The following is a 15,401-nucleotide window of genomic DNA, read 5'->3' on the forward strand; positions in this document are numbered from 1 at the left end:
AGTAAGAAAAGGCTTGGTTTTCCAACAGGAATGTAATGTGCACCCGAAGGGATTAACTTATATGTTTTTGTTTCATCTACATAATAATAACTAATTGCTTATAAAGCACACTACCACTAATAGAACTATAACTAAATTCAGCCCTAGCCCAACTCATGGTTGTTCATTTTATCAGAGAAGCAATAATGTAAGACCTTAAACATGAGTACTGGCAAAAAATGCTGTCCAAAACAGATGGAAATTCGCTTTGTTTGAATGGACATCCACTGAGGTGTCAGTGAGCCTATCTTTTACAATGTATCTTCATGCGCCGTCTATCGAACTGTCAGAGGTTATCTGTAAAAGACAGGTTTACTGATCTCTGCTCGAACAAAACAAATGTATATATGTTTTGGACAGCATTGTTCTTTCAACTCATTTGTGAGGATATTAGTTGTAACCGGAGCACAAACACAGTCTTAATTGGTCTGTTGATAAAAACAGGTCCGTTTATTGATGATTACGAAGAATTTAGTAATCCAACATCAGGTGTGTAATCCACAGGCAGGAAGCAGCCGACACATATTTTGTCTTAAACGACTTTTTAAAGGCACAATGCGACCATAGCACAAAAATGTAAAGTCTGGTTAGGTGACAAGGAATTGTATCTCTGGTAGGATGCAGGAGTTGTAGAAATAATACATAAGTGTCCCAAGTCCGTTGAAGAAGGTGTCTTTAATTGGAGGCACAGTTCGCCTCAATATAGATAGTGCATTCTTCAAAATACAGCCAACACGTGTTTCGTCACTCAGGTGACTTCATCAAGGCTGTAAGACAATAATATAAGCAAACTTGTATGTAACAATACCCATGTTTTACAAAACACAAGTTGTGTAAAACGGTAAAATCGTAATTTATGTACACAAAGGAAGGTGGCAAACCATGTGCGACCCCAGTGAGAAGAGAAGAGAGAGGAAAGGCATGGCACGATAAACAAACAAAAAGGACATTTGGGTCGTTGTGTAATTAAAGGGACACCCAAAAGTGGAAAATATTCTTAGGAGCATATCGAAAGTAGCCATTTTGCTGACAAGTTAGGTGCGTGCTCTAGATTAGCAATGTGAGCGCATATTGAAACTAGAACGTGTTAGAGAAAAGTGAGGTATTCTTGTTGTAGGTGAGAGGGTTAAAAATACAAATGTACCTAGACCATCTGGCCAGCTAGAAGATGTTGGAGTGCCAGTAGGAGGCTTGTGCCTGAGGATCTGAAAGAATAAGAATTAGGACTTGACAGTAAATTGGCCACCGTGAAATCAAAAGAGAGGTAGACGTGGGAAAAAATCTTAATATATTCAAGGTACTAGAATACCTGGAAAGGTCTGTTAATGGTAGTATCTCTAGAGCATGGGGTATTTGGAGTTGCAGTAATAACTGTGAATACTTGTCAAGGCCCTGATAAGCCTCAACCACCAGAGACCTGCATGAGGGTGAGAAAGAGAAGTGAAATAAGTATTATCCAGCATTTAAGTAAGCAGAGACGAAAAAATTAATAAGGTGGTAGCGAATGGTTACAGAAAAAAATATAACACCACGGACTGGTCCCAAAACAGACCATATTATAGTACTGAATGCTGGGATACAGAAGTTAAGCTATAAAAAATGCGTAAATGCTGCTTGAAGTTTCTAGTAAGTGCTCCTAAAGGGGAAAAGCTCCTCGGTTTTGAATTGTAAACAATTAGTCCCAAATTGAAACTGTTTGAATGCGACCTAAGCCACATAGAGAAAAATAGTTTGGCCTTAATGTCATGGTTATATAAGTCACATGAAGAACACCAGGTTTGTATGCAAAAGGTCACACGGCAACGGTGAGCATGCCGTGTTCGTGTTAAGACACGTCAGTCTGTAAAACTGTTAACAGTTAAAAACGATACCGCAGTTCTAAAGCAATCCTCGTCCAGCGGAGCGTTTAAAAAGAAAAAGGAACAAACATGAACTGGAAACTTACCGCGTCATTGTGCGGTGCCGGAAAAGTGGTCCGGTCGATTCAAATACGAAGGTACTAGTCTGCAAATGCGGCATATAAGTAGGCGTGTGTGTCGGCAATGGTAAAAATTGAAGAAAGACTAAGCGCTGTTGAAAAGTTTGTGTAGAAGATCTTGAACTGATAGGGCAAGATAGCGGCCATATTGGAGTAATGGGAAGAAAATAGGTTGTATTTGAGGCAAAGGGAAAGGTCAGCAGTGAAGGCTGCCTGGTAGCACAAGTTAGTATCTAACAATATTGTACATGAATCAGTCAAAAAGAGGAAAATGATGATAAAGTTACAGTATGTGCAAGGTAGAGGTAGATACAAATGTAAACCAAAGGGATTACCACATGTATAGAGTTTCAGAAGATGAACATAACATGGGACTATACGTCCAAAACTGACTATGGTTAACACAAGCAATAAAAGATCAATTAAGACAAATAGTCAACAAAGAAAGTACAAGCTACTAAGGCAATAGGAGAATGGCCAGTGTATCGTGGGCCATGTATCAATCAGTAAGGGCCATAGGTATAAGTTAGCTAAAGCGCTTGGTCATTCAATAATACAGAATAATGGTAAGAAATTGCGGTGTTTTATGTAATGAATGTAAAACGGAGGACATAACAGTTGCAAAAAAGTCATGTAAGGAAAACATGTAGTTCATGGTCAGTGTTCAGACCCTGTTCGACTGCACGCAGTTTCAGAATCCATTTCGCCTCGCATTTGCGAAGGTCTTTAGTTCTATCACCCCATCTGGGTGAACTGGACACTTGAGTCATGCCATGAAATCTGACGTTGAGAAGATCTTTTTCCCCATGTTGTGAACTGAAGTGAACTGCAAGGGGATAAGTTGTGTTGTGATTTCTGATAGCTCTGACGTGTTCCTGAATACGTTCCTTCAATGGACTATAGTGCTGCCCACGTAAATCAAACCACAAACACAAATGATGCAATAGACTGTATACCTAGTGTTACAATTCATGAACTCTTTGATCTGGTAGATGATCTTCGTGTTGTAAGAGAAGGACACAGTTTTATTGAGGGCTAGTTGACAAGACACGCAGCAACCGCACTTAAAACAAACCTTTGGTTTACCAGGAATCCAAGACGAGGGATGTGTCTGTATCGGAGGAGCAAGGAAACTGGGGCACAAGATGTTCCTTAGGGTACAACCCCTACTGTGTGTAATAACTGGTGAGCCTCCAATAGAGTCTTTCAAACTGGAGTCCAGGAGTAACAAATGCCAGTGCTTTTTGAGAATGCGTAATACTGTCTTGCTGGCAGGGCTATATTGAGTAACAAAAGAAACAGGCCTCATGTTGGATCTATCTGTGCGAGCTTTTTTATAACCTCTAACCAATAGTGAGTGGAGGAAATGCGTCTGCTCGCCAAGGAAATAAGATCTTCTGTGTAGTCCCTGTCACAGAAACGTTGTGCCAAGCTTTCAAGCTTGTGTTTGAAAATTCCTGTATGACTACAATTGCGACGTACTCTTATCATCTCCCCATAAGGGATAGCCTTTATTTGTGAAAGAGGATGTGTGCTATGTGTGTGTAGGATAGAATTACAAGCAGTTGGTTTCCTGTACAGTCTGGAGGAAATCTTATTTGCAGTGATGTACAAAAGTAGGTCCAGAAATTCAATTTGGGCACTGTCCACTTTGTGTGTAAAGACTAGGTTAAATTAGTTGGAATTTAGGTGGTCTATGAGTGCACTAAGGTCCTCGTTGCTACCCGTCCAAATGGCCAATATATCATCAATATATCTCCCCCAATATAGGATGCGCTGGGTGATGTGCATAGGGCATTTGGACCAAAGGTGCAACTTCTCAAATTGTCCCATATAGAGATTGGCATATAAGGGAGAAAATATGGCTCCCATAGCTACCCCTGGCGCTGTTGGTACCAGCTACCTTCATGCAGGAATACATTGTTCTCAAGCACCAGACGTGTTAAATCAAGGAGCATAAAGGTATGTTCATATATTGTAGCATCGCGACCCGCAAGAGTCGCCAAGAGCATCTCTAGGCCCATCTCTAGGGGCATGGAAGTGTAAAGAGAACTTACATCAAAACTAACAAACATGCACTCCTTTGTCCACTCTATATCTTCCAGTTGGCATAATAAATCCCTGGTGTCCTGAATGTACGAGGGTAAGTTCTGTACTAATGGCTGGAGGAAAGAGTCAATATTTTCTGAGATGTGTTCAGTAGGTGATCCAATGCCAGAAAGGATGGGTCTACCTGGTGGAAAGATCCCCGATTTGTGGACCTTGGGTAAGATGTATATACAGGGAGCCCGGGGTGTATCATTGTATAAATATCTGTATTCCAAATCTGACAGAAGGCACAGATTCTTCAAGTGTGTCAATTTGTTTGCTATCAATTTGGTAATCCCAGACTTTTTAAAGGCTGCAAGTTCAATAATATACATATCAGTTTTGTCAAAATAATAAATCAAAACCAAACCAACCACACCTGCACCCATTTTACACACCTGATGTTAGATTACTAAATTAATCGTAATCATCAATAAACTGACCTGTTTTTTTCAACAGACCGAATAAGACTGTTGGAGTTCCAGGTTCAACTTATATATTTTTTTCATGTGAGAGTTTCTCCCGCATACACTGTATGCTAGTTTGGTAGCATAGTGTCTTTAAGCTGATGAGCACTTTCTACTTGCATTAATTGAGACTAACCCTGTTTTGTGGGAGGTGCAGAATTTCTATACCACTGCTACCAAAGTTTTTTCATTTGTGATGATGTTGTGATCAATCATGGTCTTCATGAATAGAATTGTGTGGAATTGGTGGTATTTCCTTCTGCAGAAATACATTAAAACTCTGCTGTCTGCTCAGACAGAGTTTGGGCACCGAAGTGTGCAGTGAGCACCCCTCAATGTCCTACAAAGGTATGTAAGGACACCGAGAAGTATCCACTCTCGTGAATACCCCTTGGTGCCCTTACATACTTATATCAGGGCACAGAGGAGTATTTTTGTGCACTCCAGTGCACTGCATACCCCTCAGTGCCCTTGCAGTGCAATGCATACCCCTCTGTGTCCCTACATAGGTATGTGAGGACCCTGAGCAATATGCACTCCAGTACATACCCCTCTGCGTCTTTACATACTTATGTAGGGTAACCGAGGGGTATGCAGTTCACTACAGTGCAGTGAATACCTTTCGGTGCCCTTACATACTTATGTTAGGGCACCGAGGAGTATCCACTCCAGTGCATGCCACTCAGCACACTTACATATTTATGTATGGGCGCTAAGGTGTATACACTACACTGCAATGGTTTAACTAGAGCCGGAAGAGGGAGCGGTCGCTCTATCTCTACTGTATTTCTGAAAATCCCTGCAGATTAAGGGCCTCATTACGACCCTGGCGGCCAGCGGTAAACCGGCGGTAACACCACCAACAGGCTGGCGGTGTTCCGCCAGCTATTATGACCGTGGCGCAATAGCCACAACCATACCGCCGGCCCCTCCACTATGCCTTCATAATCCCCAGGGCAGCAGTGCAAGCACCTCTGCCCTGAGGATTTTAAGTCCCTGACCGCCACCCTGGCCACAGTGGTAAACACCGCCATGGAAAGGCTGGTGGTAAGGGGGACTTGGGGTGCCACTGGGGGCCCCTGCACTGCCCATGCACTTGGCACGAATTTCGGGCAGTGAAATGCTACTGCACCTTCTGCACATCAGCATTGCCGCCGGCTCTATTACGAGCCAGCAGCAATGTTGATGTGACTTTTCCGCTGGGCTAGCAGATGGTAATACTGTTACCGTCTGCTGGCCCAGCGGAAAAGTCCAAAGAGGGAGCCAGAAATACCGACAGCACTGGCAGTATACTGGTGCCCGCAGCTTCGGCAGCCTTCTGTGAAGACCGCCGAAGTTGTAATGAGGGCCCAAGTATCTACAGTGGTTTTTAAAAATAGAGGAACTGCTCCATCTTCCAGCCCTGTTCAAAACCATTTACAATGCTGATTTTCGCCGGCAGAATTAATTAGTAATACCGCATTGCATGAGGAACGTGGAATTACTAAATTACTCCAGTTCTGCAGACGGAATCAAAAATTCCACTCATCCCATTCATGAAAATGATATAATTAATATCTGAGTCTCAGTTTGGTAGGAGAAATCCAAGCATGTGATAATTTATATGAATGAATGGGACACCTCTTATGGACCAGATTATCGAGTGACCCTACAAACAAGTAATAAAAGAACATTTTTGTTGATCTACAGCCATGAAGAAGACGGTTTATCTGCTAAACACGTGTTTAAAAGATAGGCTCATTGACATTTGAGGGGATATCTGCTCGAACAAAGGGAATTTCCATCTGTTTGGAACAGCATTTTGTCAGTGTATTTGTGATGAGCTGTGATTGATCATGAGCTTCATGAAGAAATATAAGTAATAACTGAGTCTAGTGTGTTGGGATGAATCATAGAATGTGATCATGTATATGAATGAATTGGACACCTTTAACAAAGAGGAAAACCAGATATTATCTGATCCGATAAAAAAGTAATTAAAAAGCTTTTTTGTTGATGAACGGCCCGGAAGAAACAGGGTTACCCCCGAAACACGTATTGGCTGCTTACATCGAAATTGAATGCTAATAGGGAAAGAGGCTGCGAACATCAGAATGGGTGGCTAGGATTGAAACTTGAAGGATGTATTATGTGATATCCAACACAGGTGCTATTATTGGTTGATGATACGGACTTTTCATTCTATCTGTGCAACTTTCTTGTTAGAATTACAGGCTTGTGAATCTTAATGATTGGACTGAACTGTATGTACAATAAAAGACATGGGATAATAAATCATCTTTTGTAACATGAATTTGAATTTGCAGATTGCTTCAACATTTAGTTTATATGTGTATTCTAAATGCTCCTTAGAAGGTTTTTAATATAGTCCTTAAAAATGGTGGCTTTGCCATAGCAAACACTAATTTTTCTGCTATGAAAAAGAGACAGGCAAGCCCCATTCACCTTTAAATTGGGCCATTGGTGGAGTGGGAGCTAAAACAGCCTTGTAAAATGCATTCATACCCATCCTATATTGTTTCAAGTGAATGTAGCGATTGATTCTACTGTCTCAAAGCTAATATGGGGGAGCCAATTGTATACCCATATACAAGAGAGTTGTTTGCATTCCCTGAAGGCATTTTGTCTGTTTGGTTGGATGATGATCCCTCCATCTACCCCTAAAAGCAGCCCTTTGCCCCCTAGCCTGCTGGGGGGTTTCCATGTCCCATATTCCAGTCCATCCCTGAATTATACCCTTAGTCTGCAATATTCAGAAATGTAATGAAAGAGGCTATTAGTGGAGACAATTTGCTTTCTGGAAATGTGTAATTCCTAGTGTGTAAATGACAATCCAATCCCAAATTAAATGAAGTAAGTAGAGCTGCAGAGTATATAAACCAGGAATGTTTTATGCGGCTTATTGAGTCCCTGTGGATTAATACAGCTGAGCAATTAGAAAAAAATGGTTGCATTTTTTTACATTAATGTCCAAAGTATTTACTTTTGTACCCTTTCTGCTTCTTTATTTGCATCGATGTCCAGTTCTCAGAGCTTGGAAGATATAGGGGAAAGAAAAGCCAAGTCCTTTAAAGGAGAGTCAGAAAGACTGCGCACGCTAATTTCCCCTGTCTCTGGTGAGTATTTGAGAGTCTAAACAAAAAAGGAATTTCACTTTCAGAGTCTAATCCTTTAAGTATTGACTCATTCCAGCGCATGGCTTGGTATCATGAGACTTGCCTAGTCATCAACAACTGGCGGCCGTGTTACGAACTTCTAATCATGTAATAAAGAGAACAAGACTATGAATTGCAATTTCTAATCACCATTTTGAGATTTGAATTTTACACTGTTTGTGAATTGTGATTTTGCTGCACTGGAGACCATCTTACCAGTGAACCTCCTATAATACCTACAAAATGACTATTAACTACACTGCCCCATTACCGTCTCTCATACCCTCTTAGGAGAAACCCCTTATGATGGGAAATGAGCAGGTTCCAATTTGTGTCCAATTTATTCAAGGTGATCATCAGGTTTGTATGAAAATTATACTGAAGCAGACATGCCCACCAGCCACTGAACAGAAACTGACATGACTGGCCTAACTCGCTCATCATACATGAGATTTGTGGTCCGCCTGACCTAGATTTGAACCACATACCTATATTAAAATATGCACCGATTTGTAGCTCGGTATTCGTAGTCTGTTGTCTCAAGTGAAGGATTTAGGGCAGCTGCTGCCAGGACTGTGCTGAGATGCTAATGGTAACCTTTCGATCCCTCTTTACAGCACTGTGACTGTTTAAGGTTCCCCAATAAATTCTTGGGAAGGAGTTACAAAAGTTCATTTGCACTATTCTGTGCAAAGTGCAACACATATTGTGCTCATTTTAATCTGTACTTCGTCTGGATCGACCTCAATGAAAAGTTGAAAACATAAGTATACCTACTTAACTATAAATATATGACTGTTACTTGCCAAGTCTTTCACACCGGGAATGGTCATAGATTACTTACCCAACTGTGTCTCTGTCTTGGTGTGAAGTGCCTGATACTCAGAAATGTTACTTTAAATGTCATTTTAACTTTAATTGTACTATAAGGTTTACTGCAGTGCTTTAAATGGAAAAATAGAAGTGCAGGTACTCTGTAATAGAGTGCCTGCTTGTTTCTGAGAAGAGCCGGTACTCTCCAATTAAAAGTATTACGTTTTGCTCGAGATATGCCGGTACTCTCCCTCTCAAAATAAAAAAGTGCCGGTACTCAGTACCGGAGAGTACCGGCCCATTTAAAGCACTGGGTATCGACTAAGAATGTTGGGCATATCTACAGACATATATTTTACCAAGCTGACCATCTTCCTTCGAAGGCTTCTTTGGTCTTCCGCCCTTTACTTGAATAAAATAAGAAGCATCCAGATTCTGATTCCGGATGCTAACCGGATTCCTGGCTGTCCATAACGAAAGATCATCAATGCCCTGTTGCAGTGTTATGACTTCTGGACGTATCTAAAGGTGGCAGCACACTCCCCGACAGCTTTACCTTTTCAGCAAAACAAGTTCCACAGGCCTCACTTCACCATCTTATTCGTTTGGGTCAAAGTGGTGCCTGGGCCAGGAGCAGTTAGATTTCAACCTGAGCTCAGCTCGACGCTCACATCCTGCTCCTGAACCCCATCTGTGGAAGAATAATGGCACCACTGATCTTTTCAAGTTGGCCAAAGATAAACTGAAATGTGAAATAGTTTTCTCACTCTCTGAATGTCATTATCTATGAAAGATGCGTAGGTGCGGTTTACAGAGATTTCAAGTACATATGCATTATAGCACACAAAAGAACCATTTTATAGCACACAATGCAAGCTGAATTGGTTTTTGGCTATTAGTGTTTATTACTACTCAATCGAATCTATTTTATTCAACCTTACAAAAGTAATGGATTGCATTCAAACTTTCAAGAACGCAAACCTGTGCTATAAAGGTGGCATGCGGATGTTGGTAGCTGGTGTACAAAACACCAGTGTACTTTATCATGATTACAGGGTTCCCTGCAAGAAACTCATTAACCCATGGCTGTAACCTATACAGAGTAATATGTTATGACTTGCATGTTGCACACAATGCTCTGCAGTAGGTACATTATGCATGTAAGCTATTTTATGCAGGTTTAAGTCTGTGACTATAGCCTACACAGAGAACCCTCCAGCTATTTCACTAACCTCCTGAGCTAGGTTATCACTATTACACTTTGCAAATATATGGATGCAAACAGATCTCTACAACAGGTGCTTCAGCCCTTAAGCTATGTTATCATTAAAATTCATACTGTTTGTGACTAGTTAAGTAGGCCAGAGCAGTTTTAATGACATCTGATGGTTAATTTCTGAGGAGAAAGAGTTTATATAAATACTGCATATGTACTAGAAGAGCACTGGCTGTCTTAATTGATTCTGCTACAAATTATAACACTGCCCTTTATCATGGCTATGACCCCTTCATGACCAACCCATTTTCATCTCTTAGTTCCCCAAAGTCAATTTCTTTCCATTTGCAGCACTTCTTCATACTCTCCTCCCCTTTTATTCTCATTGTTTCTCGTTTCCATAGTACATTTGTTGAAGCTGTATGCTTCACCCCACCACCCTGTCATACTCTCTCCATTTTCTTAATTTGGAAATACTGTGTTTGATCCTCTGTCATGCTCCTCGTTCTTTTCTCCAGTGACTTAAGACAAAGAGTAGGTGGTTGAGTAAGGGTCATGCCGCTCCAGCAGATTGGTGCCTTGCATCCCTCAGACATTGTGTGGTTGGACAAGTACATGCAAAAGTAAGCAATCTGCCCAAGAATTCCTCCTACTTTTGGAGTAGATCTCTGAGGTTTTAGGGATTCCCAAAGAATCTCAGAAATACTTCTGAACACCTACAACAGTAGTACTATTTTGAGTTTCTCATGTGATAATCTTGTGGAAAGATTTATATGCAAAACAATTTCAGGTACGTCTGCATTCATCATATGGGTGTTTCTTGTCCTACTCGTACTTACTTCTGCATTTAGAAGAGTAGTTTTATGTATTTTTATACTACCGAGATATACTTGTCAATACCAAAAAACATTCCAGTTTGTTGGTGTTCACCAAATGTTATGTGCAATCCCCTCTGAAAGACCTAATCCTCCTCTGACCATAAACAGACAATGATTGGAAATCCACCACACTGGTGGATATTCCACCATTTCACATACACTTTGTGCTTTCAAGGTTCTACTCTTTCTGATCCCGATGGGGACTTTAGTGCAAGTTAAAAAATCTGAGCTACGCTGAGGTACACTAAACCTTTGTGCATTGGACTTATAGAAAGACATAGCAGGATGGGCTATTCTGATGTCACTTTTTGTCTTTTGAATTATTACAGGCAATTGGACATATTGGCCCTCATTATAACATTGGTGGTAAAAACCGCCTACCGCCGTGGCGACGGCTGCCAAAATACTGTCACCGTGGCTACCACCCTGCTCTGGAAGGCCTTTATGAAGTAACAACAGTGGTAATGAGTTTTGTTATCATCTGTTGCTACGTCATAGCAGTGCGTAAACAGATTTAGAATCTGGTGTAAAGAATAGAGGCTTCCCTTAGAAGCCATGCTTAACATATATAATTATAGCTGGGAAAAAAGAAAATTCTGAAATGTTTTTCACCAGGGGGTTCCAAGTGACATCATCTTGATAATGAGAGTGAAGCTCAAGTTGTCTATGATGTCGTTCAGAACCCTGAGGTGAAAAACATCCCTATAATTCACTTTTTACCCTTCTATAATTTCATGTAATTAAAGACTCTTTAAAAGTGGCAGAAAAGTAATAGATGAGCCATACATAAGATGGCCTCTATTATTTATTTAAAGAAATTACCTGCCATCCTTGACCAACCCCCACCACCTTCCCTGCCTTCCTTCCCTCTCCTGCAGTTGTGGTGCCTGCTTTCATTTAAAACAGACAAGTGGTGCTGCAGTGGCATGCTCTCAGAGAGACCTGGCCTGCAATCCTTTATGATATCACAAAAGCGGGTAACCAGTTTTGTTATAAACTGTTGTTATATCATAGCAGTGGGTTATGAGATTTAGAAAGTGCAATAGATGATAGAGGTTCTCTATGAGAGCTATATATAACCACATGGTTAATATTTAGTCTCCCATATTTTTTGAATTATTATATAGTCAGACCATCACTTTAGAACCACATAAGTAAGGTGGTCAAGCTGCAATCAGAGGCTAATTGTTGTAAAACATCAGCAAAGAAGTTGAAATTAAAATATATTTAGATGAGCAGTGCCCAGACCTACAGCCAATAATATTCATTGTGTTTCAGGAGCGAGGAAGCCAGTTTGATTGCTGACTATGGAGCAATGGATGTATGTAGGCAACTCCTTTGCATGAAGTCTTATAATACCTGCAAAAGGAAAACCTCTTCAAGGCTATCTTGGGTTAGGGATAAATCAGTTATCCCCTGTGCCAATATGGGGAACTGGATTGGTGAGCTTGCCTGAATTGGATTGGTACTGAGCCATTCAACTGTCCTAAATGACACTTGGTTTCTACTGCCTGATGCCCAAACACAGCAACAAAGCTGGTACTTTTCACCCTTACCCATAAGGTGAGAGGCAGGAAGAAGCCAGATAACACCAAGATTGTGATATCTCATGCAGTTGCAGTGAAACTGATAGATAAGCAATAACTGAGAGACCCGAGGTATAGCCACACTTCCCATAACTTTCTTCCTTGTCATTTAAACCAATGTTCAGTGATGAGCGGCAAAAGATCTGATACTCAATCAACACATTCACCACAAATATCCAGTGTTTGCCTTGGTGCTCACACATCCTTCCCTGACAACTAAAGTAATCATTGGAGAGTCTGCTGCATGACTTCTGGAAAGGTGTGCATCTTCTCCTTAGTGGTTATTAGGGAGCAGCAGCATATTTGGAGCATGATGTGAGGTTGTTGGAAAGTCATCCTTTTGCTCCATTCGCCCCCATTTTTCTTTGCAGACTGGTACTGGTGGAAACTGACTCTGAGTGTGCCCTGACATGCTAGCCAGGCCCAGGCAGTGCCATGTTCAAACACACACATGTAGTTGAGTACACTAGGTATTAGGGTACAATTACAATTGGCCTGACAGACCCTGAAAGTCTCCAGTAGCTAATAGGGCAAGGAGGTACGATCCGCCTATAAGTACCTAATATATAATAGGGCATAGAGATTAGACACCCAGCAGAATTTCTGCACTTGCACATGTGCACTGCTGTGTGCTTTTTGTCCTTTTAAAGGCAGGCCTGCCTTTAAAAAGTCAAATTCTTGCCATTTGCATGACAGCCCCTAGAGGTCCCTAGTAAATAATAGGGCAAGTGGGCACCAACTACCTATAAGATCCTAGTAGATAAAAGGGCATGAACGTTAGAGGCCCAGCAGATTTGCTGCCCTTTGCAAGTGGGCACTGCTGGAGGTTTTCTGTCATTTATAATTACAGCCTGACTATGGAAATGATGTCCCAATTTGTCTTTGGTGCTATGAGCATTTTAAAAGTGATAATTTACATCATTTTTACATATTAGGTGCCCCCAGGGTCTCACTTAAGTGTCCTAGGAGTGGAAGTGGCATGTGACTATAAGCAGGGTCCTTATAAAAGGTGTTTTATAAACCCTGGTGAGATAAAATTGCTCATTTAATTTTCCCCTATTGTAGACACTGGGCTCCATAGGCTAACATTGAAATATTGTATTTGATTGTAAATATTGTTAGAAAAAGCATAGAAATGTCATTCTAGGACTTAAAATATTTGTTTTGATAAATCCAGCAATTTGCCATTGGTAAATGTATCATAACTTGTACAGAAAATAAGTTGTGAGTCTTTCTTTCTCTAAGCCAAAATCCAGCCTTTTGGAGGTCCCGCCTGATTGGTGAGTGCAAACAGGACTAGCAAGGCTGTATGATTAGGTAATAAGTGGCTGTCCAAGGGAGAGGATATCTGCTGAAGGGAGCTCTGCAGCTGCCCAGGAATGCCAGAGCAGGAGGGGAGGTAATAAACCATCCAGTCTCAAAGGAGAGCAGTGCGGGCAGGGTATGCCAGGCCATCTACCTCCACATCATGTGCTTCTCTGCCAGATACCAGGCTTAAGGAATGAACTTGAAGATGTCGGGAGGAGGAGAGCTATGGAAGTGAGCCATACTGGGAGTTGGTTTATTTAGCTCTGACTGTTCTGCTGAAATTTCAGAAATCATGGATTTTGAAAGAATGGTGCTCTGTGCTTTCTGGGACAGGAATATACCACACTTTGGAGGAAGTAGTCATGCACCTAGGTGTCACCCTGCATTCTTTTGGTCAGGGGTGCCCCCCTGATGACCAGGTCTGTGATTAAATATGTGAGAGGTGCATAGCCTCTCAGTTTTGCTGCCTGAATCTACAAGAGAAAGAAGGACTGTCCTGCTGGAATCTGGATCTGCACCCTTGGCCTGCACTTGTGAGTGAACTGCGTCTTCTGCACAATCTGGTAATACAGCCCTGGGGGCTGGGCCTTGCTTCAAGAATGACTAAGGAGTGAACTCCCCGCAGCTGGGAGTTAACAGGCTTCACCTGCATCATCTCCAGCAAGAGTCCCAAGCCTGGAGTGCATCAGGGAGACTTTTAAGGCTTTGGCCAGGTGCATTGTGGGAATTGTGGTCTCAACCTTCCAAGGATCATCCAGGAGATTCTACACCCTTGGAGTTGTGTTTTGGATCATTTGAACCTGCAAGGGGGACTTCAGGAAACATCTCCTTAAGTTTGGAGAAGTGTGGGGAACTTTTGTGCAAAAACTCCAGGAGGTGACCGACTCTACCTGGGAAGTGAAGCCGGCAATTCCTCGCCACGACCTGGCCTGGATTTCAAGTTTGTCCAGCTGAGAAGCTCCAGATGTCTGACTTCCAGGATTTGACCATGAGCCTCCTAAAAGTCAATCTGGTGAACCCTCATTGAATCCGACCTGGTGAAGAGCAGCGAGGGTCCCCGCAAAAAAAGCTCCAGAAACATTTCTAAGTGTGAAGGTAAACTTTTGACTGAGGCCTCCCGTTTAGTGTATCCAACCAGGGCTACATCACAGTCGGCCTCAAACTTTGACTTTGTCCCGGTATCAAGATACACAAGAAAGTATGGGGTTCTCTAAAGAGGGCGTCGCGGGTACCAGCGTAGCCCTAGGTTGTACGTGTTCCTATTTGGAAGGGTAATGTCAGTGAAATGTCAGTAAGTAACTGCAGAGTGCATGCGCGGGGAGAGACACCGGGGGGAGTTCCTTTTACGGCTAGGTGGTCTCACACACTATATAGTGTCATGCTTCATCATTTGACCACCTAGACCCACCCAGGTAGGACAGTGCCACCTGGGCGGATTCAACCTCACTGTTAAAGGAACAGGAGGGAGTGCGTAAATAAACTTGTTTCTGGAAAGATCGGGATCCAGCTAATCTAGTGAAAAAAAATTAAAACACCTAAGCAGACACCTGTGAGGAGTGACAAATTTAATGGTGGTGTCTGATTGGTGTAGTTAAAACAGGGGTTGGGACACCTCTGTGAGGATAAGGACTCACAGGGTCACCTAACTAATAGCCAACATGTTTCTGCCCTCAGAAGTGAGCCAATAGAGGTCTCAGGGCATTCGTCAGGGCCTAGGATCCCTACGTCTCACGTTGGAGGAAATTTACTCTATGTGAAGGTCAAAGAGTGTGAAGTAAAAGGTCTACCTTACCCAAGGAATTACCTTGAGGCGGCCCTTTCATAGAGGCTGCTAGCCTCTGGTATCCAGGAGGGGGAGTGTCCCCTTATAGTC

General features: G+C 42.0%; 1 protein-coding gene across 2 annotated transcripts in view; it reads left to right on the forward strand.

The window, feature by feature from the left end:
* The window catches only part of LOC138245657 (protocadherin-10-like), a 216,801-nt gene that overhangs the window by 176,068 nt on the left and 25,332 nt on the right, over positions 1-15,401 (forward strand). For both annotated transcript variants that reach the window (XM_069199405.1, XM_069199404.1), the window contains one exon: positions 7,597-7,688. In XM_069199405.1, coding sequence (XP_069055506.1) covers positions 7,597-7,644 — 48 coding nt within the window. In that variant the 3' untranslated portion in view covers positions 7,645-7,688. The remainder of the gene's footprint in view (positions 1-7,596; positions 7,689-15,401) is intronic.

This window comes from Pleurodeles waltl, chromosome 7 (assembly GCF_031143425.1).
Source record: "Pleurodeles waltl isolate 20211129_DDA chromosome 7, aPleWal1.hap1.20221129, whole genome shotgun sequence".
Lineage (NCBI taxonomy): Eukaryota > Metazoa > Chordata > Amphibia > Caudata > Salamandridae > Pleurodeles > Pleurodeles waltl.